Source organism: Corvus cornix, chromosome Z (assembly GCF_000738735.6).
Source record: "Corvus cornix cornix isolate S_Up_H32 chromosome Z, ASM73873v5, whole genome shotgun sequence".
NCBI lineage: Eukaryota > Metazoa > Chordata > Aves > Passeriformes > Corvidae > Corvus > Corvus cornix.
In genome coordinates, this window is record NC_046357.1 from 24,147,826 (window position 1) to 24,174,213 (window position 26,388).

The 26,388-nt window shown below is 39.9% G+C and overlaps 2 protein-coding genes across 3 annotated transcripts in view; one reads left to right on the top strand and one right to left on the bottom strand.

Moving 5' to 3' along the window:
• The window catches only part of IQGAP2 (IQ motif containing GTPase activating protein 2), a 109,566-nt gene that overhangs the window by 20,721 nt on the left and 62,457 nt on the right, over positions 1-26,388 (bottom strand). Inside the window, 11 exon segments of the mRNA XM_039567604.1 lie at positions 1,824-1,966; positions 3,176-3,337; positions 7,714-7,804; positions 16,100-16,263; positions 18,265-18,389; positions 20,706-20,866; positions 21,408-21,571; positions 24,006-24,093; positions 24,615-24,778; positions 25,328-25,415; positions 26,053-26,231. Coding sequence (XP_039423538.1) covers positions 1,824-1,966; positions 3,176-3,337; positions 7,714-7,804; positions 16,100-16,263; positions 18,265-18,389; positions 20,706-20,866; positions 21,408-21,571; positions 24,006-24,093; positions 24,615-24,778; positions 25,328-25,415; positions 26,053-26,231 — 1,529 coding nt within the window.
• On the top strand, positions 9,692-13,837 carry F2RL2 (coagulation factor II thrombin receptor like 2). Of its 2 annotated transcripts, none has more exons than XM_019279977.3 (2): positions 9,692-9,984; positions 11,696-13,837. In XM_019279977.3, exons 1-2 carry the CDS (start codon positions 9,927-9,929, stop codon positions 12,775-12,777), a joined length of 1,140 nt encoding a protein of 379 aa, XP_019135522.3. In that variant the 5' UTR covers positions 9,692-9,926; the 3' UTR covers positions 12,778-13,837. The 2 variants fall into 2 exon arrangements, with proteins under 2 accessions (XP_019135522.3, XP_010412254.3); XM_010413952.4 differs by having other exon boundaries at positions 9,702-9,984; positions 11,690-13,837.

The following is a 26,388-nucleotide window of genomic DNA, read 5'->3' on the forward strand; positions in this document are numbered from 1 at the left end:
AGTAACTTCTACTTTAATGCCAATAGAAAGAAAACAGAAGAACTTTATTTACCTACATTTCTCCATATTTTGAACCTGTTCACACAGACTTTGAATTTCTCAAAGTACAATTCTTTACTGGGCTCAGGCACCATGCTGGAAAATGAAAAGTCAATCCCAATAATGACTAGCAGTAAAGCTATTTGTCATAATGAATCATTAGGTATAGCTACTGTAGATTAAAAAAATCACATGTATTTTTTTCTTTTTTTTTTTTGTGAGTGGGTAGTGGAATAAATTGCTCCTAATAGGAGCTGGCTATTTCACCACTTAAAAACAGTATGCATGCCTCTGTCAGTGTTTGCTCACTCAGCAGAACGTTTCCTTTGTACACCTTTTGGAGTACAGTGAACTGGAAATATCCAAGACATACTGCCAGAGAACACCATGGCAGCTGCCACTCCCTGTCCAGCTATAACTTCATGGAACAGAAACAAACCACTTCCAACTAGGGATAGTCTAGAAAGGAATGTGTTTCGTAAGTCATGCTTTACCAAGGAATTTTTGCTTCGATGCTTAACAAACATCTTCTGGTCTTGTACTGTGCATAGCTACGCACACCACAAAAAATCTGAGCATGTCAGAACAAAGCCAGGGCTGTGTACGAGCTTTTCCCAACTAACTTACACTAGAGGTGGATACGATCCATTCTTTTAAAATTGGATATTTGCTGTATGAAAGCACATATTTGCAGATGTAGAATTTTAAACTGCTGCTAAGGAAAACAAGGAGGCAGACCTGCTTGAGAATTTTATCAGTGGTAGCAATCAGTCACGTCACCCATTACATGCAAAAAGCTGCCCAAGCCACATTACCTTCTTGTTCTAGAACAATACCTGTATTTTGATGGCAGATCGCTCCTGGTTTTGAAGATAGGCTTTGGACTGTGCTCTCTCCATCTCTGCACTTTATGTTCACCCTACCAAAATCCCTCTGATTTGCCCCTAGATTTTAATCAGTAAGAAGAGCGAGCTACTTTGTTACTGCTGAACCATATAGGAAGGGTAACTGAGCTACTTTCAAGCTTCAGTTATTCAAGTGAATATGCTGTTTTAAGAGAGTATTCTTTTATACATTAGCAGGGTTCTGCTTTCCTACAAGTGTCTTGTACAACTCAGACATCTAGGAATACTAACTGAATCAGTGAGTTCTCTGCTGAGAAGCACACTCAAGTACTGCTGCATTACGAATTTCAAAGGGACTTACACTGACTTCTGTTTGTGTAGAGGAGTAAGCCTGTAACTTCGATGAGCTGCCTCAGAATAATAGAAGAACAAATTACTCAGAGGCTTGTGTGATCTGCTTTGTTCTATTTCACACTTGTGCAAAACCTCTACAGTAAGGGAGCTCAAACAGCGCACCCATCCTCTTGAAGCTGGAGATACAAGAATGCTGTCAGAGGATTAGATTTAAACAGAAAATGGTGGTTCCACTTGCTCCTAAATACGTAATAAAATTATTTGTTATTCATCAATGTAAAGTCCTATAAAATAAAAAAGGATATGGAAGAAATCAGACTTTCCTCCACTGGTGTCTGTTGATAGTCATTAAAAGAAATGCTGTAACTTCCAGCAAGGAAATCCCTAAATCACTGCCAGACACTAGACAGGAGGCTATGCTATTACTGTCTGCTTAGACTTAAGTTGCTGCCCTTGTCAGAAGCAGATAACTGATAAAGTGACCTTCAGTTTCACCCACCACAGCCTCTTGAGATTGCCATGTCTCATGTGCTCTCAAATGTTTATGGTGCTTTTGCAATAAAAGCAAATGTTTTAGCCACCTACCTGGATTTCTTCACCAGTTAACCACGACATTTTTGGTAGAACTCCTTCGGGCGCAACACAGGTACCTTCCTCAGTTTCCACATTGTAATAGTAATCGTACATGGCTTTCATTACAATTTTAATCCATGGACTTTTGCTAGACCCTAAAAGCAGTTCATACCATTAGTACACATTTTTGTCCTGTTTCACTGATACATTACAGCTCTCTCTACTCATTTCCCCTCCCTGTACTTGCTGTGAAGCCATTTGACATGCAAAATCTCTGTATCTTACGCCTTTTTGTAGTAAGGATTTTCAAAATACCCTGCTGGGTGGATGAGGGTCATTCCTCTAGAACAAAATGGCTATAAGGTTAGTGAAACAGCTATGAGGTTGGTACAGATCCACTGCTAGCCTCTGCAAACCCTAATGTGCCAAGTTAGTGCTCCTGAAACAGTGCATGCTCTGTCTTACATCATCACTCATAAGTGAAACAGACTGTGTTTATAAAAAATATTTTTCTTGTCTTCTGCCCAAATGCTGGACTTACTGACTCATACCTCATACAGGACATTTCCTATATCCACATCATTTTCTTGTTTATTGCTTTGGTAAACCAGTCTGCATCCTGACAGGCAGGAAAAACCTCATTTCCTCATGGACAAAACGCCCCAAGATAAAGCTAGCAAGGCCCTCAAAATGCTCATGTTGCAAAGTGAAACATGCCCATCTACTGTAAGAACAGGCACTACCTTGACAGTAATATTTTTTAACCGTTAGCTGTCTGTTAACCATTAACCTTGGCTGCCATTAGCTGTGACCAGCTTTTGCAGCTCTAACATGACAAAACACCCCATCATCTTGCTAAAACCAGATTATAGCCCCAGCTTTTGCTGGTAACTGTTGCTCTGGCAATGCACAGGGACCATAACTGGGCTGTGAACACTGTCAGGTACTGGCTTGGTCTTTGACAGTAATCTGTAAGACTGATGTGTGCATCTCTGAATCTGCTAATATGAAAAAAATTATCAGAGGGTAATACGGTTTTCTGAGAGAATGGACTAGTCTGTTGACAGTCACAGAGAAGCTGCCCTAAATTCACCCAGAGGCAGGTCTGACATTCTAGAAAGTCTCAGCTAGACTCTGGAAATCACTAGACTTGTTTCTCAGCATGTACTGTGATCTGCATTATGTGCACAACAGCTCAATGTCATATAAAAAGCACCTGGAAAAATATAACATTTCTCAAAAGATTTTAAACCAGCAGCTATCTTCCTCAATTTACAGTGATTTTAGGTAAGCTTCTTGTTCTAGCTTTCTGGTTGCCTCAGTGATATGGACATGTGGAACTGTCCTGTTCAGGCAGGTTTTACCTTCTGTAGTTTTCATGTTTTTGGCTTCTGAGAGGTTCCTGAAGTAGGCTTCAGCACATTCAGGAATGACTCGTAATCCAAACTTTGACTGCAGTATCATCAGGATTGGCTGTGAATCACCCTTCTCCAAGCTCTTGTTAAGCATTGATATTCCAACAGCCACTAGGGTAAAATAATAACATAGAAAATTAAGTGTCTCATACTCTAGGTATCCATAACTCTAGCCTCCAGAAACTTTGAAAATGTACTTCTAACACTAGCAAACACAGACAGCATGTCATACGCAGCCATTCAGTGCTTTGCCCATTTTCAGCTTCCTTCATGCTTGTAAGGACAAGTATTTTGGAGAACAGCAAGCATGTTAGGTAGAAAGTGTATGCTCCACCCAGGCTGGGATGCAGCCACAGCACAACCGAGAGCAGTCTGAGGGCATAGCTGCTCCCCGTCAAGTGACACACCAGGAGACAGTAGGGCAGGCACTGAGGATGGCAAGTACCCCCACACTCAGCCTGCCCTAACAGGCCATCATCTGCTGATCACTTGGGAGCCTTCTAGAGGTACATGAAGTAATTTGGTTACAAGCTGTGAACATTAGCATGCACTTTTACTGTACAAAATGGGAATGAAAACTGATGGCCCTGAGTAAATTCTTGCAGCAACCTAGTCAGTATCCTGAAGCAACCCTTGAACTCACCGTCCTCAGGAACTTGTTTAAAGCAAATTCATGCCCTTGAATTCGCCAGAGAGGGAGCTTTTGTTTCCAGGGCACATAAAAGCACCCTGAGAGGTGATGCTGTGAAGCATGCGCAAACTTTGATGTTATCTGGTGTTACCCATACTCTAATTCAGGACTTCCTCGAACAGATCCCACCATCACCAAAGGAACAGATTCCACCACACCTGGCAGCACATAAGTGGAAGCACACGCCACTTCAACAGTACCTTACTCACTACATGTTTAGGCTGCTTTAGAAATGGCTGCTCTGGTCTTTAAAGGAGTTCCTTTACATCTAAATTCAAGACGCATAGAGGAACAAGTGAATAGAGTTAGAACATCCACATTATACCCTGGCTTGAGGGAATCTGGCTACTTTTGCACCCCAGAGCTGCACTTCATGCTGCAGCACCAAACACTTTCCCCAATCTTGTGTCTATCCACATCAGTATAAAGGAGGTCCCTGCACACAGAGAGCTGACCCGAAATGCATCTAATATCAGAAGCCCATGTACAGAAGTGACTCCATGAGACTGAGCAAGCAGAAAGGGATTTCACTACTAGAAACAGTTTTTCTTTGTTGTTAGTTTGACTAAAGTGGAATGGGTAGCTTTGGCTAGGCAGTTATAGATCAACCAAAAATACATTGTCAGCCAACTGAGTAACAAAGCAGATGCACAATACCACACCACCACCATCTGGATTTCTATCAGACAGCATCCTGCTAGTTTTCTGTGCTTTGAAACAGACCTCTCCCCAGCACATGTGTACTGGAGATGTCTTTCCACCATTGCTGTGGCACTGTGATATCCAGGCACCTGGCCTCAGCAGCAAGGAAGCAGGAAAAACTGGGAAGCCACACATTACAGCTGGCTGCTGCTGGCCCCAGACTCTTACACAGTCCCAATGTGCCTCATCAACTCTGGCAGGATTTGAATGGTTTCCTTCCTCTGTTTCATCGTATAGTTAAGGGTGCTGGAAGATGTTTTTACAAAGACAAAACACAATTTAAGCTAAGATTTGTTTATGTAGGTCCACTGTCATCTGGCTTTTCCTCGTCTTTAGATTAATTATGCTTGTATTTTTGAAGGAAAATATAAGAAAAATGTTTATCAGGGAAAAAACTCAACTCAGCAGAAATTATTCCTTTAATTTTAAGTGCTAGCAGTTAATACTGTGGCTGTTGCTCTAGAGAAAGGCCATACGGACCCTGGAAAATCATAAGATAACTGGGGATTAGCCATCCCCAACTGCCAGAAAATTGTCAGCTCCAGTCTGTTTCTCTAGCAGTTGGGATGCCAGTACCAGATCAACACTGTGAAGGGCTCTTTTCCACACCCATCCTCCCTTTAAACAGCTGTGATATACAAAGCTGCAGTTGGCTGGTGTGATAAGCCTGAACTCTCAGCAAGGCCAAAGATCAGCTTTTTCCTGTAACTCGGACTCTCTCAGGACAGACAGACTTCCTGCTTTGACAGACTCTCCCTGTGCAAGACCAAAGTCAGTGTTCAAATCTGTTCCTGAAGGCTATACAGCTGATACTTGGCCAATCTTTTTTTGTTCTCCACTTAGATAAGGAGTACAATGGTTGAACTCATTCAAGTGAAGCAAGGTGATACAAAACACACAGCAAGCACCACAATGTGTTAGGAAGTGCACTGAACACTTCTTCCTCAATAAAGGTACAAGATACAGAGTCCTTTACTGACAGGGAAAACTATAAAAGCCTTTTAAAACTTTAATACTGCACCATTTAGTATTCATATAAGGCATAAAAGTTAGTTTGGAAGTGATCAAGACTGTTTCAGTACTGCTGCCAGTACCTTCTCTTATTTTACTGCTTATTTTATTGCCATTACTGCAGCAATCTCAAAGCCACTTTTTTAACTGAAAAATACATCTTTAACTACCTTGCAAAAGTTTTGGAGTTGTTTGCATTTCAAAAACAGTGCCTCTGTGATAGATGAAATAGAAGTTCCTTTCCAAGTTGCGATCAAGATGAACTTTAAGTTTAGACTATGTGAACACAACATGCAAACTTCCGGAGACAGGATGTGTTGGTTATAGGAAGTATCAGGTTCTGTGCCATGGGGAAATGTTAAATCTCAGGTTTTAGCTGCAAAACCTTAGAGCTCTTTAAGAATGTGCTGTGCTGACAATGCTTCCTTTCAACCCAGAGGGCAGCATACAGGAGATTAGTATTGTTTTCCTAAAAGTGACATGTTAAAACAGTTCCACTGAGCATCCTTGATTGTGAAAAGCTGTGCATTTATTACCAACACAGATTATATTAGAAGATTTTACTACAACTAGGTAGTGGATAGAGCAGTGGTTTACCAATAGCAACATCGTATGGTATTGCTATATGGATGATGCTGTTCTAATTTCTGCAGGCTGCTTATGATAGATATTCTTAATGCTTTTACACCAGTGAACACAAATGAGGGTGTTTTCAAGTTGCTCTTTAAGTTTAACTCAAATCCGTTTACAAGCTGCGCATTTCCTTCCCTTCTCTGTGCTCAGATGCTTCCTCATGGCTCTGGGTCGCATGCATGGGAACCAGGTTTTTCCACAAAAGAAGGTGTTTTTCCACAAAAGAAGGTATTAGCACTCCTCAGCACAAGAGCTTGGTTAAGACAGTGTGTGTGCATCTGACCCTATCTCAGAAAACCCAAACCAAATGCTTTCTCTGGATGTGTGACCTACAAAAATACTTCAGCTATCTTTAGTGTATCTGCCTTCTTACGTGAAGACTGTATTAATTGTGTAGATCAATTCTAAAGTAATAGTAGCACAAAATGCAATGCTCCTGTGGCAGAGATAGCTATTCGTAATGGACAGCTCTTCCACCCACAGCTTCCCAAGCACTAACTCCTGATGTGCCTGTGGGCTCACAGCAGTCGCGTTGCACCAGGGATGGCTGAGCACAGCACTGCAGGAATGCACCAACTCCAGCACTTGCATTCACTAGCTCCAAAGGTGCAAGAGGAGGTGACACTGACTCACCCAAAGCCAAGTGGAGCAGAAGGCTGACCAATACCCAGTGCCTTGTCTGGGCTCTGCTGGCCCTGGAACAGGCAGGCACACCACTGTGCTCTGCAATGTGCCCCACACACCCATCTGTGCTTGCTTCTACATTACTTGCCAAAGATTATTACGTGTTATGAATATTTTTTCTAAAATTATTATATTCAGCCCAAGCCTTGACAAAAGGTGTTGAGTGCATTCAGTACACAACACTCCGACAGATTAAGCCTCAGCATTTTTCCTACAGATTTCCTCTTCCTTACAGACTGGAAGAGCAGATATGTTTCAGAAGGACCTAGCCTTCTTTTTACACTGCTTTAAAAGTAAATATGTTTCTGATTTTTGTTTGTTAGCACTTCATAAAAGACAATATAAAGAAATATGAATAAGCAAAATTGTAAACCTAAAAATTTGCTCTTACAACATGCATAAAGATTTTAGTCTCATATACATAGCAAAACAAGCTCCTGAACAGCATATCCCTTCTCATTCATATATTTTGGGAGCCACATGAAGATACACTGACATTAGAAAGATTGGTCATGATGTTAACCTGTATAACCAAATCCACTGAATTATTAGCCATGCCTTAAAGATTACCACTTTAGATAGAACTAACACCACTCCTATAGTTTTAAGTCATCTCAATTTTAGTATGACAAAGAACATGCATTTCATTTCTTCTCATATATTTGAAGGGCTTCCACCTTCCCTGAAGTGGAAAAAATAAATTACCCATTCTAGTTTCCCATGACCAAGAAAAACAAGAGCATTGCAGATGCAGGTTAATGCTTACAGATTTCTGCTTCTTTTATGTTGTTATTTCTGTCATTGATTCCTCTTTGTATTTCGTCCAGCCAGAGAAGCACTGATTCATCTTGAGATTCCTGGAAAAAGGACAGTAAAAAGCTTGAAAAAACAGAATAACAAGAGTTGTCTCAATATACTGATACAGCTCCAATATACAATCTCTGCAAAGCCATTGAACACTAAAAATAATTTGACTGTTTAAAATCGGAATGAAATGCACTCATATACTATTTGATAACTTGGAAAAGATCCCGTTCAGATACAAAGCTCTGAAAGTTTTGATGTGTAAAAGAATAGGAGAATTTGCTGACACTGCTGGCATAGAATTCATCCTACTAAAGATCAGTAAAAATTGAAACATTTTTATTTCCATGATATGTCAGCAAAATAGTCTGAGTCACATAAAATCCCACATTATCAGGCAGCACTGTGATAGTAGGAGAGAGCAGCAGAAGACTGCAGGAAGTTGGCTTTCTTTCAAAACCCTTATTTGGAAAGGATCCTTGAATATATCTAAGTACACGTTACATTAGAAAATAACAGTGAAAACTGACATAACAACACAGCTCAGGTTTAGTAATGATGACTTAGCTTGTGCAAACATTTCTGTAATTAAGCAGCAGAGTTGGGACTGCTCTTCTTACAGGCTAAAAGTGCATGACATTAAACCCCAGTTAAAATAGAAGGTGCAGTAAAGTGGGCTCAACATCCCTGCTAACCGACCCTACTGCCCAGGCTCACTGGTGATACCAGCACTTCAGCAGATAAAACAGGGTTAAAGTAATATTTAAAATCTAATCCAGTAGGTGGGGGGGAAATTCATGCTAAAGAGGAAATAGGAGTGCCAGGCCTATAACAGACTAATGATGAGAGAAGCTGTAATGTATTGATTGACAGAGTTCTAGGATAATATAGACACAAATATTTCAGGAAAAAAAAATAGCTAGAAACACATTCAAGCTAAAAGAGTGGGGACAAATAAGCAACTTTGCAATGAGTATCCCTGGTTAAGCACTGAATCTCAGGCCAAAGATCTAATAAATCTGATATCCACAGAAAGTACAAAGAGAAAACAGGGTAAAAAACCCTAAAGACATGCTCTTCTTTGCATCATCTATGTAAATAAGGTAGCAGAATACATAAATAACATAAAGTGTTGTCAGACAATCACAGGACAGTGGACACACACTGCTTGTTTTTCTACCAAGTGAGAGTTAAGAGTTAGCATTTGAGAGAATGTGTAATAAATTCCCAAACTGCCACTGAATTTTGAGAAAAGCATTGAGAAACTGAAAAGAATTCCTCATCTGGTATCCAGATTTTACACATTAAACACAAGAACAGACACAAATACTGCTCTGAAGCCACGTACAGTTTATGCTGAGCCTCACAACTAGCCTGGAAGCCAGACCAAGACTTGGGCTAGTTTTGCTTGCTGAAAAAAGCTGTTGTTATTTGGCAATGAAGGGGGAAAAAAAAAGGGAAAGAAAAAAAAAAAGCCAGGCAGAGAAAAAGGAAGGGATCAACAAAACAGCAAATGAAAATAGGGGAAAGGTTTTAGAAGCTGCAGGCTATGGAGGGGTGGAAACCATCTGAGTGGAGGCAGTAGCTGGATCAAAGGAGCCAGACAGCTTACAGTGGGTAGGGAGGCAAAAGGCAAAGCAGAATGCAGTTTTCCTAAGGCATGTTTGTATGTGTGGCTTCTCTCCATCTTCGCCTTTTGCTAAACTGAGATCATCACACTCTTCTCCAAGCCTGGCTTTTCCCTGGAGAAGGTTACAGAGTTCAGCCATTGACATTTTGGTCTCTGAATGAGACCCTTGAGGACTGATTTTTCCAGAAAACACCTTTTTACTCCAAATATCTGTAGGTACTAATTTCAGCAGAACCCTGCACATCAGCTTCAGGCTTGTGGTAAATTAGGAGTTAAATTGCTGCTGTAAAGCAATTTTATCTCTGTGTTGGGCTGAGGCTGAAACTGAGTCATGTGTGCATATTTGGATACGTCACACCCTCTTGCTGTAGCAGACAAAGAACAAATTAGCTCCTTACCATAAACCTCATGCTTACAGGATGCTTCTGGAGGACAGATCAATCATTCTTTAGTCCCTTACAGAGGGGGAAAAGCCCCCACAAAACACCTCTCGAGATGAACTAGCGCAGCACTATCATTCAGCTGACTGGATTTCACACACTACAATGAAGATACTGTTTTTCACTGGACTGCTCTCTCTTACAGCCAGTCTTTGCACTACAGGTGAGTCTTCCTTTCTGTATCCATTCCATATTTTAGTAAATAGTACAGGCTTTTGATAATGGAGTTTCTTTACCAGCTGTGAACTAAGAGTTGTACAAGCATCACTACAGAAAACTACTCTAGGATGTCTCCTTTTAAGCAGATTTTTATTTTTTCATTTCAGTGACACCTTACCTCTCCCAGTCATTTTCTGTAAAGAATTTAGGGGAACTTTCTGCACTTACTAAAGACACATCTTTTATCTAGTATTTTTGTAATTACATGATAATTTTAAACCTGTAGAGTCTTGTGTTACAACTTCACAGATGGTGTTATTAGAAGGAAATGCTCAGATGACTATTGTGATAAAAATAACTAAAGGAAATGATCAAATAACAAACCTGTTTTTTTTCTTTTCTAGAATTAGAACTGTTTTCAAACCAAGCTCATTTTGAAAGCTGGTATACATAAATATTTTTTTTAATAAATAAATAAATAAATACGCACACACACACACACACCTGCCCATGCAGGCACACGTATGATTTTTAAAGAGCGGTTAAAACTAGTTTTCTAGAGTAACCATCAAAAAACCACTAAAAATGATGCAGTCTACTAATTATACTAATTATTATTTTAAAACATTCTACTGTAAGTCTGCCAGTAAGCATTAATAAAACTGTTTTCCATATTTTATTCAAATATGGAAAGGTAAAAAAAGTCCAAAGATTTTCATCCATATTTCAGTTTGCTTCTGAATTACAGTTTCATGGTGCATGCTCTAGGCTTTACAGTAAGGAATTTTGCATTAAATGCAGCCAAGAAAACAAAACTGACACAAATACTTGCACAGTTGCTTACTGTGCAAAATTTATCTTACAACACATGGCTTCAAAAAGCATTTTGAAAACATTTGTGCTTCATGTGGAAATGTCAATGTCTCTACAAATTTCTCTACTAAAGATTCAGGAACAGGCATTAATAGAAGTGATATTACTGGTTTTGCCCACATGCTGGCAATATGTACTCATGGATGTTTTCCTGCTGCTTGGAAAGTTTTATTCACTTCCCAGTAAATTACACCTAATACCTGCCCAAGCATTTGCTCTCAGTTCTCAAGACACTGCCCTTGCTCAGGTATGAGAAGCTGAAAAGATCTGGTTTGCTTTAGTCAGAAGCTGAAGAATAACAATTTCACATGTGAGACCAAAGAAAACAAGTGTAATTTCAGTTTTCTAATTTGAAAGCTTTAGTCTGTGTTAGACTAGATAGGGCTTTTTGCATCTTTTGCAGTCATGCATTTCATACATGAAGTGAAAAGGACAGTAACGGTGTTTGCTTTGGACATTCTGATCAAGCCTAAACCAAGACTGCTTATATTATGAATGACCAACATTCCTACTACTGGGAAAAACCCTCCACTGGTCATAAGCATTACAGAAGTGTCTGATATTTTTCACCAAAGATTACTGAAAACACACAAAATGCAGAAAGATGAGCTAATACTACATTAATGATGAATTTTCAAGTGCGTATGAAATGGCAAATGAAGACTGTTGTCCGTACATTTGATATGAACACCCAAAGCAGAATGTCACCAAATCTTTTAAACTTCTATTGCTTTTCCCATGGAGATGGTTATACTTCTGTGTTCCTGAAGGTGAGTTATAATGTTAATACAGTAGTTTGTCCTTTTTAACAATTTTAACTCTGTTTTATTTCTAAGCTTCAGAATTTTCACTGAATGGGTCTGCAATTAAAACAGTGTCTCTTATCAAAACTTTTCGTGGAATTTCAGCAAGAGACTATGATTACATCCCCCCTTATGCTATAGAAGGGGAGACAACAACCATCCATATCAGAGAAAACAAATGCACCTCAAAAAAGTCGAATGACTCCACTCTAACAGAAGTGAACAACACCACTCTAGAGTACCTGACCAGCTCTCTGAGCACCAAACTAATACCTGCTGTCTACCTCAGTGCGGTTTTATTGGGTGTACCATCTAATGCCATCATTTTGTGGATGCTACTCTTCAGGATCCGCTCTGTGTGCACTGCTGTCCTCTACACAAACTTGGCTGTTTCAGACTTGCTCTTCTGCATCATGCTGCCCTTCAAAATAGCCTACCACATCAATGGGAACAACTGGATATTTGGGGAAACCATGTGTCGAATGGCCACGGCAGTGTTTTACGGCAACATGTACTGCTCCATTCTGTTGCTCACATGCATCAGTGTCAGCCGCTACATGGCCATCGTTCACCCCTTCACCTACAAGGGCCTCCCGAAGCGCGCCTATGCCATCGCCGCCTGCGCTGCTGTGTGGGCCATCGTCTTCTTGTACATGCTCCCGCTTGGCATCATGCAGCAAAGCTATTACGTGAAGCAACTGGACATTTACACCTGCCACGACGTGCACAGCGCCTGTGAAACCATATCTTCCTTCCAGTTCTACTACTATGTGTCCTTAGCGATATTCGGGTTTTTGATACCACTTGCAACTATCGTGTTCTGCTATGTCTCAATTATACGAACACTCAAGACTCATGAATGGTTCTGGTATGTAAAAGTCAGTCTTTTGATTCTTACCATCTTTGCTATTTGCTTTGTGCCGAGCAATATTATCCTTATTATCCATCACATCAACTATTACTATTACAATACAGATGGGTTGTATTCTTTTTATCTAATTGCTTTATGTCTTAGCAGCCTAAACAGTTGTCTTGACCCTTTCCTTTATTTTCTGATGTCAAAAATTAGAAGTCAATCCAATATTTATCTAACAATGGTTAAAATATCCAGGGAAAGATGAATTTATTTCTATTACTGGAATTATGATTTTGTATAGTATTAACCCAGACAGCAACAAATCTCAGGTGTGATATTTATACTTCAAGTAAAACATATTAGAAAACACAATCTCAGTTAAATTTACCTCCTCCCACACAAGGAATATCTCCAGAAATACACTTCTCCAGCTCTATAATTTTATTACACGTATTGCAACACCTGTGTGCCTAGATTCAGGTAAGTAGCTCTGCACCTCCATTTCTTTCTGAGATCACTTTTTGGCCATGGAGAAACTGCCAGAGTATCAGTCACCACAGCTTCTAAGTACCAGAAGAGGAATCAGCACTCAAACAGCACTTTTAGGGCAATTCATAATATTTCAAATTAGCTCTCAGCCAACGATCACTGCAGAAACAGTGATACAAAACCAAGCTTTTGGCCTAGTGAAAATGGGAACAAGTAAAAGCACTTCGTACATGCCTTGGAGCAGTGAAGAGCAAACACTGCCCTGGATGTTGGAAATAGAGTCCCCATAGGTTCACAGAACAGTAAATCTACAGCCCTGGACACAGAACCTGACTCTTCCAAGACTACCTCTCCTATGAAACTGCTTAACCAGCTTTGCACTGGAGACTTGTTCTTCCACTTTGTCAGCGCCTGCACTCCCCTAGCCCACAGGGATTGCTGGGAGCCAACCCTTATCAGTGTGAATGCAGGCATGTGTTACTCTTGCTTGGTAAGCAAAAGCGGGAAGCTATTTTGTAGTATTCTCTATTTCCACATCCTCACAGGAAATACCTACAGTGTTACAAATCCTGCAACTAGTTATCATTGATTGTTAGTAAAACAATGGGTCAACTTTTACCTTTACAGAAACCCAAAACCTACACATATACTAAGTTTCTAGAAAATTAGCTCAGTGGTTGTCATTTGAATTTGTAACTGCAGCATGGAAGTGACGATAAAAATGTTTTATGTTGTTTTGATAATACTATTGTAAAAAAACTTTACTTAAATAAAATAAGCTGCACTGGAAAATGCCTCAGGGGAATTTGCAGCCTGGTGAGGCTCTCTTTCTTCTATTTCTTCTGGCTCTTAATTTAAGATAGTTTTAATCCTGCCATTCCTTCAACATACACAAGAACAAATTTTAAAGATAACTCTAAAATAATTCAAATATGACACAACTATTGAAAATATCAACAAGGTGAACCTAACTAAAACCTCTGTACCTATCACATAAAAAACCCTACAACCAAATGTAGCAATTTGGTCCATCTGTTTAACTTCTCAGTTATCCACAATACACTCCCTTAACACAAGGTTTCTCTTCGCCGGGACCTGAATGCATTTGGTTTGAAAAGGCCTTCACAACTGTTAAAAGCTGTGGTTTAAGATTTACAGGACAAAATAAGTTCCAGGTTTGAGTTTTCAGTTTCAAGCAAGGAACAAATAGGTCAGATCTGAGATAAGGACCTGTAACGGGTTCTGGTAGATTTGGGTGCAGACTCTACTCCCCCAAATTACCAGAGCTGTGGGGAAGTGACAGCAAGCTACTTAGAGTAACTGAGAAGGTTTGACACACATGTTTTTCCAGATGCTGGGGCAGGAAGTTTATAGGGAGACCTATCTGATCCTTGTAAATCAAATACTTCCTTTTACCACAGCTCACTCTTAAAACACGCTAAACACAAATTAAGACAGATCTGCTTTATAAACAGGGATCAGAAAAAGAGGAAAATAGACGTCAAAAATTGCACTACCTTTTCATTTGTGTCTGGATTTTTTTTCTTTAAGGAAATGTCAATCAAAATAACTTCTTTACCTAAAGAACGGTGATATCTATTGATTGATCACCATAAAGAGTAAGTACGCATCCGAGTATTTCTTTTGGGAGCACCATGTCTTCTTCTCTTCTGAAACAGAAGTAACACTCCTGTTCACAGAAGAGGTACTCTAAGTAGTTGCCAAAAGACTGCAAAACCAAAATAGCTCAGAAGAGAAAGGTCAGTAGAAGTCTCTAGGAACATCAAACATTTCAGAGTGAGAAGATTTCAAAGAGATTGTACAATTTTGTTCCAAAATTTGGAAACACTCATTTGTTTCCTATGAGCACATTCACACCAGGACAGGAGTGGGCACCAGGTTTGCATCTGGGGAGCACTGGGACAGCGCAGGAGTGAGCCAGGGTAGAGCTGCTGTGTGCAGGTACCTGTGGGCTATAGGTCTCTGCCTTGGGGTCCTCCTGACTCACTGTGCAGCCACCACCCGCACTGCGCGCAAATACTGGCCCTGGCTCGTCCAGGACAGGCAAAGTCAGAATGCACAAAAGCCTCCCCAGCACACATGGCGAGGAAGAAGGCTTTTCAGCACTGAGGGCTCAGTGAAACCAGCCCTTACCTGGGAACCCTGGTGAGAAATTAACTTGTGCAAAGACCTTTCAAAAGTTCTGACAGCAGATTACAGAAACACATGGTTTCACAGCAGGTACCACAGAGGAGGTGACAAAAATGCTGGAAGATACTTTACAAGCCAGGGTTTGCAGACTTTCCCCAGCTCACCATGTTACATTAGAGACACTGTGTGAATTTTGTGTTTTCCAGTCACTGGACATTTTAACTGCTGTGCTAGTAGCTTTAGCTAGTCTTGTGTTCAGTCACATCCTGCAAGCTGCTAGGCTGATCTTTGTTTATGCTTCCCGGAGCCGTAATGCTGTATGCTAACCAGGCCACTGCTTTTGGGGAAGCAGATAGCAACATCCTGCTGAGATAGGTTTAAACTGAAGGCACGTAGAAGACCATCACCTTGTTATTGCATCACCTTGGTTAAAGCTGTAAAAGAAATATGTACAAAACACCACTGCAATAAATCAACTTAAGCAAAGGAGACTCCTCAAAATATTTCCCAGAGATTTGTTAAGTAATACCATAATTGTGACTTTTTTCTGGCAAAAACCTCAATTTCCATCCATACTGTAGCTATCTGCCTGACACAGTCCTGTAATTGTATCCTTACACAAATTCATAACTATGTGAGGATTGCTGCTGCCCATATTTTGTAATAGCTGCAACAACCTAGTAGAATTAAAATGAGATTACACCAAGTCAGTAGCAAGACATATGCAGAATAAGTCTTAAGTTTAGTACATTGAGAATTAATCCATTTTGCCAGTCAGAATAAGTTGTAGTGCAAAATTACTTAGCGCTAGTTTGTCATCACTGGCTTATTTACAACCGCACTGGCAAAGCTAATGCAAACATCGGGGCAGCAGGACAGGGACACAGAAGCAAGTGAAAAGAATTGGCATTTCACTTCTCACAAAAAACAACAGTAAAAATTCTAACCTTGCATTTCTGTGCTTTGGCATGGTGCAGAACATCCTGACAATGCCTTGCATTTACTGGTCTCACATCTTGAAGCTTGGCTGTGGACAATAGCAGGGCTTCTAGAGCTTTGTCAGGATTTCCTTGGTCAACTGCTTCATTAATGTGTCCAATTGCAATGATTCCTATAAAACAGAAAAGTTATTAAAGAGGCACTTACCAAAGAAAGTTGCAACTTTTCCGATATCACGTACAAACAAAGCAGTAACATGAAGAACAGAAAAATCACATAAGAAGCAGAGGCAGCAACAGCAGCCGATTTTAAATTATTTTTGTTCTTATATCCATTTGAAGCTATTATGCTATACAGCTTTCCTTCATACCATAGTTATTGATATATCTGGATAAAACTCTTCCTAAAAATCAAAATTACCCTTGACAAAAAAAGGAGAACAGATTCCCCTATTTTCTGGGCAGAAGCACCTACATGAAGCTTAAGAAAAAGTTGGGTATCACATATAAATATGTTGACTAACATATTGGCTCACAGGGCTGAAAATTTTGTTCTCAAGTGATTTTTGACCGCATTACTTGAAACTCCAATTTGGACAAATATATAGATACTGCACTTCCAGCTATAGCATTACATAGCAATTAACCTTCTTCATTGTAATGTCACTGTTAATAACCAATCTGACAATTGTGACCAGTGGCACTCAGTACTTCAGTCAGGAAGTAACAAGGCCCAGTGTATTTAATAAAACCTTAACTCATTTTCTTCAGACTGGGCCAAGAAGTGTCAAATCAATTTTCTCCTACCCCTGAACAGTACTGAAATGCACTGCTTGTTGTCCCTAAAGCAACCCCAGAAAGGCATCAGTCAAGGGTTTCACCATCACCTGTGAGGGATGACATCCCTGCTCCCGATGGACTGTCTCTCAACGGTGTGTGGTGTCTCCAGACCCACCACAACCCACCTGGTGCGGTCACAGATCCAGGTCATCATAAGGCTTGGGGAAGGAGCAAGTTTTTCCAAGGTGGACCCAGAGAGGAACCATGCAATTATGGGACCTGCTTATGGAAACAGAGGCCTCCCTTCTTCCTCTTCTCTCTGCCCATCTGCCCTCTCCAAACATTCCCAGGCAGAGGTCGGTGTCACTGGGACCAAGTGCAGCTATTTTGGTCCTGAAGACTTTCACTGCTACTGCAAGGTCTCTTCCAACTCCTACTAAGTGCAGAGGTTCAGACAAAAAAGTGACTCTGCCAGTCAAATAAACTGTTCAGCACCCCACCTTGCCAGAGGGCACATGGCAACCACTGGACTAGGTTTAGGAAGCAATAATCCAGCCAGTTTTAGAAATTCTGCAATGTAAAACCTCCCTTATCAGTATGAAACAGCAGCATGCATGACACTAATGACAGCACAGGAAGGGCATGAGCAGCCCGTGTCTTAAAAAGGCTCTCAAACTGCACTGAGGCAGATTCTGAAATGGCAGGCAGTCTGAAAGCTGCCTCTCTTTTCCTTGCTCCAGCAAATCTGGCATAACTCGATAGCCTCAAATTTCTATATGCAGTGGTAGAATTCAGTGCTTTATCTTTTTTGAAGACCAAATGACCAGCTATCACATTTAATATAATACCACCCTCTTATGGCAATATAGTTACATTCAGTTTCAAAAATAAACTCTAAATCCATTCACATGAGAACATGTGGGCATAAGAAGCTACTCTTGGACAGGAAATCAACTTACAGGAAATCAGATATTTGCATTGTCTAACTTCTTACTAACTCCCTTGTTGAAAACAAGCACTTGGAATAATCTACACAATAAAACACACTTTTCCATGGAACACTGCCTATAGTTTCCTCCCCTATGTCCCAATATGGTCTTTGCTTACAACTGCAAAATCCCCAAAGTGAGACCACCCAGGGCTGGAAGATACTGCCAAGCAGGCAGAACCATGGCATTTTTAACACTGCAGAAGGCAGGCACCCTATGATATCTTTCAGCCATCTGAAACAAACAGGAATGTTTCAAGGACATTTAAAGATCATGAGGCTTTCAAAATTTTTAAGTGCTCTGCTCTTTTCAAGAGTGTCTGAACAAGGCCACTCAGTTCACAGACTTACATACCAAAGACCCGACTATGACCTCTTCGGGCAATGTGGAGGAAGAATTACTTACTTTCATTTTCTTCTTGAATTTGCATATTAACCATGTCAATGCAGTTCTGGATATTATTCCAGCTTAAATAATCTTGGCCTTGAGATGAAGCCTCTGACTTAATAGACAATAGTGTATCAGCATAACTATAAGAAGATACAAAATACATAAGTGTATTTCATATACAAGATAAAATGCCATATAGTCAGATGTATCAACCATCACTTAGTGGCTACTATTTTTTCCAATGACTGAATTTCAAAAACGCAGCTCTTGCCAGAAATTATGCAGACATGCAAGCTCCCTGTTCTACACATGCACTTCAGGATCTGAAGAAATGTCCTGTACACTAATTCAGAGAACGTTTCTTGGTTACATGGCATGATGACAGTACATACATACAACTTGCTGTATGGTGCAACAGATAAATGTGGGAAAAATTACAGTCAGCTTCTTGCTTTAGGAAACGATTGTTGTCTTCTTGACACTAATTCAAAGACCAGAATTTCAGTCAGTAGTATCAGGTAGTAGCACCTCCTGCTACCTCAATGTGGAAGATAATGAGCCATGTGCAAGGGACTGAAAAAAAAAAATTATGCCACTCTTCCCACAGCTCAAGATCCTCCAAGCACAGTCTCTGTAGCCTGTGTCTGCTCTTCCTAGAAGGCTCACAGATCAGATGAGCTCGAAACCTTCGCAGTAGCGCAAATTTATGTGTACATAAGTTAAATAATTTTCATATTCCTGAATCAAGCACAGAACTGCCAAAATATGTCAGATCAAATACGTGTCTTCTATTTCCATCAGAAGCCTGAGGAATGAATGACTGTTAGAAAAAAAAAATAGGAGAGATTCATCATTTCCCAATCTAATTTGTCTTTCCAGCATTTAGTAGCCTGCATTTAAGGGCTTCCGAAGCTGGAGACTGTGTATCACTTTAATAGTTGCAAACAAGGCTACACTCTGTTAATTTACCTACTCTAATTTAAAATCTTATGTATTATTGAGGAATGAGCCCCAGTACATGTTTTGCAAGATGACAGCTTTTTTAAAAAAATTAAACTTTGTATTTGATAGGGTCCAATCTTTTCTTTATTAAATTCTCAAGAATCCCTAAACAACTAGAGTTATTAGAAGCTAGTAACTGATTCTATTAACCTTCTCCACAACATGCACAGTTTTGGAGACCTATGACATATTCCCCTAAATTCTCTCTTCCAGAAAACACATTCCCAACAAGTTCATCTCTTCTGATAGAAAGCCCTTGAACAGCATCTCCCTCAATGAAGTTTTTCTAGCTCTATTTCTTCCTGTTTTGTGCAAATCAAAGCTTCCTGTGATATTCTACGTATGGTTGGCAGCACAGGTTAACGTAATGGCATAATAAAATTTTATTTAGTTGTTGAGTCCAATTAATTCCTACTGTTTCATCTGTATTGACTGGCAGCTTAATCTAAAGATTGGGTCAGTAACATTACAAGAAATGTGGCACTTGGGACACTTTGGGGCCATTTCTGTGTGTTTATAATGTTGCTTCTCTTGCTCACAAGCACCACAAGCAGCGGCAAAGTAGCAGATTAGTTTTGCACCATCTTACGTCATTCTTCTCTCTCTCTAACCAAAACACTGGCCTCTTATTCCTAATCTGACTGCCTTCCTTCCAGCTTTAAGACACCCAGCAAAGGCCACTCTCAGATTCATATCCCCAGACAACCTAGTGAAGACCTTCAGCTACTGTGGTCTCTTTTGCCTACTAATGCCTTCCAGAAGCATGTGGAGGCTTCCACTGCCTGTGCCAAGACAGGAACTGGTCCACATACCCATGCTCTCTCCCTTACACACTGGGGGCACAGGTCTCTCACAAATGGTCGTGTTGCCTGATTTTTTATTGATAGACAAGAGAGCAACTGCAGTAGCAGCACGTGTCTGTGATAAGTCAGGCAGGTGACAAGGCGAGCAGCTGGCAGCCAAATGAAGGCTATAATGTAATGCTGAACACACGTGTATGCCACAGCATTGTATTCACCTTTCTAGCAAGCAAAAAAGGGCTTGGCCAGGGCTTAAGGGATCTTCTGGACCCTGAGGCAGTAAACACTATCTCATTCCAAAGACCATCTTTTAGAACTGCAAAGTGGTTAGTGATTAACAGTTTCCAGCTACAATTGTTTCATGTTCTAGTGTCTGCAAAAGTTCTTGTCAGATCTTCATGTTTGCTTTCTGAGGATACTTTCCCTGCACCTCACACATCTACAGCCTTCAAGGCTGTGTTACTGCTTATATTTAGATACAACTAGTTCAGCAATTGTCACATGATCCCTTATTAATTTAAAACAGGCATGTTTATCTTGCAGCTCTTTCAACTTCATAGCCACAACACAGGACAGCCCACCCAGTAAAACGCCTGCGTATTTTTTTCAGAAGTTGCCAAGTCTCATCCAGACAAGACAAAAATGAACCTTTACCGTTGCAAGTTTTCCTCTTCCAGATTACTGAAGCCAATGCATGGGTCTCTGAGATGATTCTTTATCATTAGGATGTCCTTATTTTCCAAGGTCTGGTTTAGCAACACAACTGCTGACAACATTTCTACTGCAATAGACAGTTCATCACGTGCCAGGTAGTTCTGTGGGACAATAATGTACTGCAGTCAGGGAGCTAAATAAGTAGTGTAACAAATTTGAGTTACGCACTCTAGATACCATTGAGGAGATGGACTTTATGTAAGAAGCCTGGAAAGTTTCCTAGTCACAGGCATGCAAGACTGACACAATAGTGGTGGTGAAGCTCATTGGGTTTCTACATCCCATCCAGTCTCTGCCTTTCCTTCTTTTTCCCCACAATCCCATCTCTTCTGGTCTTACTCATAACAGGGGATTACTTTTCTACACAATATATAAACCAGAGTTAGTCCTCATTCAGAGCATGAAACAATTAAAAAAAGTCAGTTGATTTGTTGCAACACAAGAGCTCAGCCAGATTGAAATGTGGCAAGAAACAAGTTCTGCAATTCAATATTGCCTTTTCAACCAAAACGATTCATGCAAACCCTAACACCATGGCAAGAGAATTATGTCTGATTTTACACAACTATATGCTATGTTTGTGCTCTTTCATGGTCTGACTACACAACATCAACGAGCAGGTTGTAAGCTTTTCACTCTTACCACAGCATTCTGTTGCTGGAGGTTGAACAGCTCAGTCTGATAGACAGCAGCAGCAAATGAGTGAACAACAGGCAGCTGTGCCTCGGGTTTCATCAGTGCAACCAGTGTTTTACTAGGATCACAGTTACGAATTGCTGTATTGATATTGTCAACCGCTATAAGTTCTAAAGAACAGCAGGGAAAAAAGCTTATTAATTTTAATATGCTGTTTGCTCTTCATGCCATGTAGATGACAACTAGGTTATTACAAAGAACATAATTTGCTGTCATAAGAGAAAAAACCATTTTTGTGAAATTTTTCAAGACATGACTGCTGAATGTTGCAAAAAGAGTGTCTATTCAAACGTATGCAGCAAATAATTGACTGGAGGAGTTTAAAATTTCTGGGCTTTTAGAAATGAGAGACTGCTTGTTTTACCTTTGACACAAAACAAGTAGCTGACCCCACCCTAGCAAAGAGAAAGATCTAACTCCTCCTGCTTGCAGCAGGTACTGCTGCGGATGTCAGCTCCAGCACCTCAGTCTTGATTCACCCCAAATGCTCCCTTCCTTCTGCACCACGTTTCCTCTCTCACCTCCTCCTTTAGCAGGATCTAATTGAGTTAGCTAAAACAGGCTAGTACCTGAAGTACCAACAACATTATTAGTGTCTATTTCAGGAGGCCTGGTAGAAATCAGCCAAATATGTTGGAGGGGTGGGATTTTCTGCCAGAAAATCAGTAGCTGAACTGATGGAAATCCACATGCTATGGTTTCTAGAACTTCCTCTGCATGCCAGCACCTGTTTGTTTGTCTGCCAATGTGGAACATCAGTCATTACAGGCACTGCCATCTAGAAATGAATTCCTTTGCTACAGCTCAGATTTTAATTTAAACAGACCACAACAGAGGGATATGAGGGTATGAGTGTAACCCCTTTTCAGCACCTGAACAACTTGCCTGTTTTGCTTTTTGCAGAACTGACTTTGTCAGAGGTTTGAAGCCCAGCAGAAAAATGCTGAAAAACACTTCCCACTTGGGCAGCTGCAGAAGCATTACAACATCCCTCAGCTTAGTCATTGCCACCATAATTGCACACCTGGAGGAGTCACCTCTGAAGAAACCCAGGCCAGGACACACCCAGGAACACAGTGTACAAGGCACCACTCTGATCTTGCAGAAAAGGGAAGCAACCTTGACGATTAGAGCACACGTGGCCGAATGAAGAATAGCAATTATGCAAATGCCTTTTTTCATCAATAAGCCCTACTCCTCTGCCTTATCATATGGCTTTTCTGCGTACTGTTACCCAGGGAACATTTTTACTCACCACTGACTGCCCAAATCTGAGACAAGACTACTTGTACAGATGACACCATCCACAGTTCATGTATACAGCAACACTCAGAGCTTATCATACAACACAAAGGCTTGGAAAACCTTTTAACCATGCCCAGCTAAAAAAAAACCCCTTGCCTCTCAATTAATTTTCTCTGAAACATGGTCATACCAGGCCACATTTTTCCTGAAGACTCACTCTATTGGCTTTTCATAAAGTTAGAAACCAGGAAAGGCTCTCACAGCTACAGCATGCATGCTTTTTTAAAGAAAAGAGCAAAGAGGAAAAGAGTCAAGGTCCACAAATGGACTAGACTACTTCTGCAGCCAATAACCAAGGTACTGACTTCTAGTTTTGAAACCCAGCATGCAAATTGCAAAACATACTTTACATTGCTCACAGTCCTATAACAAAAGCCACTATTTTTTCCTTCTCAAGCCAAACATAAGAGCTGTTACTCTCCAGATTGCTGTTAATGCTTTTCACGCATCACATTTTCTTCTTCCTTTCCTTTACCAAGAGGTAACTCTTTCAGAGAAAGTACTCCTCACCATAACTAATCTGAAACAGGCTAAAATTTAAGGTATGAAGTAAAATTTATCTTCTGAGTTAAGCTGACCTCACAACACAGCCTTTAAGGCACATTACAAAAGCAATCAGCCTGGATTTCAAAGCACTGGAAACAGCACCAGAGACAAAACAGCCATGCCCAGATACAGCATGAAATGACAGCAGATTAACCAAAGGTTAACTTCCTAGCAAAGAAGTTTCCAGTCAAAAGCAGCAACACATGCACTGCAAATTTAGATCCCCCTTTCACTATATTTTTTTTACAAACTATAACTTGTGTCATGTGGCATTCTTAACAGACTAAGAATAGGTTAGATTTAGATATATGTGTCTAAAAGTGTGAATAATTCTTTCTGCAATATGATTGCAAAATATTCTCCCATTTTAATTCTACAAGTATGGCCATTGCTCCTGAGTATTAATACTGCACTGATAAATATTTGTTCAAGCCATCAAGCCATGCATTGTTTTCAGTTTTAGCCACTGTGTTTGCCAGTGGCTCAAATTAGTTATCTCAAATAGGAGTACATCCAATGCAGCACAGATTGGTGACTTGGCAATTGTGACACTGAGAAGAAAGATTATGAGAATAAAATGCAATACATATGGTTTCATTTTGAGAAACCTTGTTTATGTGCAAGAAATGGTGGACTCAATTAGCTTAACATAACTAAATGGTGATGGAAAAGAGTATTAAAACAGTTACCCACTAAGCTTGTGAGCCTCAGCTTCTGCATTGGCAACACTAACTTCTTTCTGTATTTCACTTTTGTCGAGCATATTTGGAATGCCTGCTATCTAACAGATCAGAAAAACAAAATTTAATTATGTTTTTGTTTGATGGGAGATAAGGGATAAAGTCTGGTGATGGTACACTGGGATTTGATTGTACTATCACCTGTGCATCAAATACAAGACTCAGTAAACACAGCATTAATCTTTTCCTGTGATTTTCATCTTAGTTAAAATAATAGATTTTCTCCTTAAAACCCAATTGGCACTTTAACTTGATGTTGATGATGTTAATGTTCAATATTACCTTTATTTGTACTCAAGTTATAACTAATTTTGGAAACAAAGTATTAGGGGCTGCATGTTATACCTTAAATTTTCTTCTTATGTCTTAGTAAATACAAGGATATCATGCTCTTTAGAGCAAATGCAGCTCTTTGGTATTGATTAGTTCATCAATTATTCTCAAATCTTTATAAAACTTTTCATAAATGATGCTGAAAGGCAGAGTAAAGATAATTTCTCTCTAGATTAAAACCAGCTAAAAATGTGCAAACTGACACGTAGTACCTGTTCCATTCAATTACCTGCATTTTCTGTTCTTTAAAATCACACAATTGCAATAGGTACCATGAGGAATTTTGTGGCAGAACTTCAAGTAGGCTCAGAGCAGGATGGTTCAAACCTGCCATCAGTGCCCCTTCATCTTGCCGGTCAATAGCCTCATTCACTTGGACTAAAGCTATGTGAACTGAAATGAAAACAATGCCTATAAACAGCAAATAAGGCTTTCATGGGGAAAAAAAGTCCATTGCTGTCAGCATCTCACTTTCTGTAAAACCCAGCTAGGGTGGCAATCTTTACTTAGCGGAGAATTACCTCTTTCATGTCCAGTCCTACAAAGGGAGTCTCTGGCTCTGTGTGAGCCTGTGTGGAAGCAGTTCAACCACAGCTAAGTGGAAGCTTATGAATGAATTTTGGGCCTATACAGAAGAGGGGTCAAAATTTACAGTATTCTGCCCACAAAAAGAATGTAAGGAAACAGAGCAGGCAATAAATGATTTCATTCTGAACCTTACAGCAAAAACCACAAACAGACATTAGCTCCCCCCACCAAAGATTAGTAGAGAAGGAATAGCATGAAAAAAACAATTATAGGCAGGTATTAGCAACTTGTGCATATTTTACAAGTTTCCATAGAAATATTTTGTTTGTTCAGGTGGACTCAAGTTGTGTTCAGCTGGAATCTGGAAGATCACGTGTTGTGTGCATATTTCCACAAGGATCCAGAATAGCTTACTGTTTATTTTATTGATATTGCCTTGAATCTCAGCTTGTGTCAGCAACTCCTCGTAGACATCTCTCTCTTCATCAGAAATTGGGCTGTTCTAAGAAAGCAAAATTGTTGCTAGTTCACACATAACAGTTTGCAGAGAAAAAAGCTATTAGCCGAAGTCATTAAAGTGCATCAGCTGAAGCATTTACTGAATGTATTTGTAAAGCAATTTGTTGACTAAGTGAACTGAAGAAATTAGCACTTTGTCATAACTGGCTGAGCAGTTTACTGCTTCCTGTAAAATAATAATGTAAATATAGTATAGCATTTTTAACTATGGAGACCATTAGCTCTCATGTAAATAATTTCATATTAAATATCTGTGGCAGAGGTTATACTTTATACTCAAAAAAGGGTATTATTCTGTTTACAACTTTTTAAGCAGTAAATTTGTTTTTTCTAAAGCAATTAATGGAGGAAAACTAGTCTTCTTTAGTATTTAGTCTTCTGGTATTTTTAGCCTTTGGGCAAAGTTAAGCTGCATCATACTCATAGTAATCATATTCTTATAAAATTGGCTTTTAGCTCATTGCATTACCATTATTTCTCTTCGTTATCTTAAAAGTGGGGGTTTCTTCCTAATTGTACTAATTTTAAAAATTAGGTTTATTTTTGAAACAATAATACTACAGCATAAGAAGAAACATGAAGGAACACATGTACTAGGAGTACAAATGAAACACCACTGCCTTGAGTCTTGCATTTGATTCTTTCTTCCTTTTAGCGTCAAAGAGCTCATTCTGATAGTCCTGCGCCAGTTCCTCATCCACGTTGAGCAACATTGCATTTGGGTTCCTCAGAGTCGCAATGGTTTGCTCAGCTATTCCCTTCTCAACAGCTTCGTTGATTGCTATTACAGCTGCATGCACTAAAATTGAAAGCATAGTCCTAAATATCAGGAAGCAAAAAAGTCAAAGCTGTCACTGTTTCTTCTGATTTATTTGAAAGGTGTGTTTGTGTTCAACAATTTACAGATTCGAACATTCCACTCCATGTTTTCTCTAGACTGTAGAACTTCGTGTTTA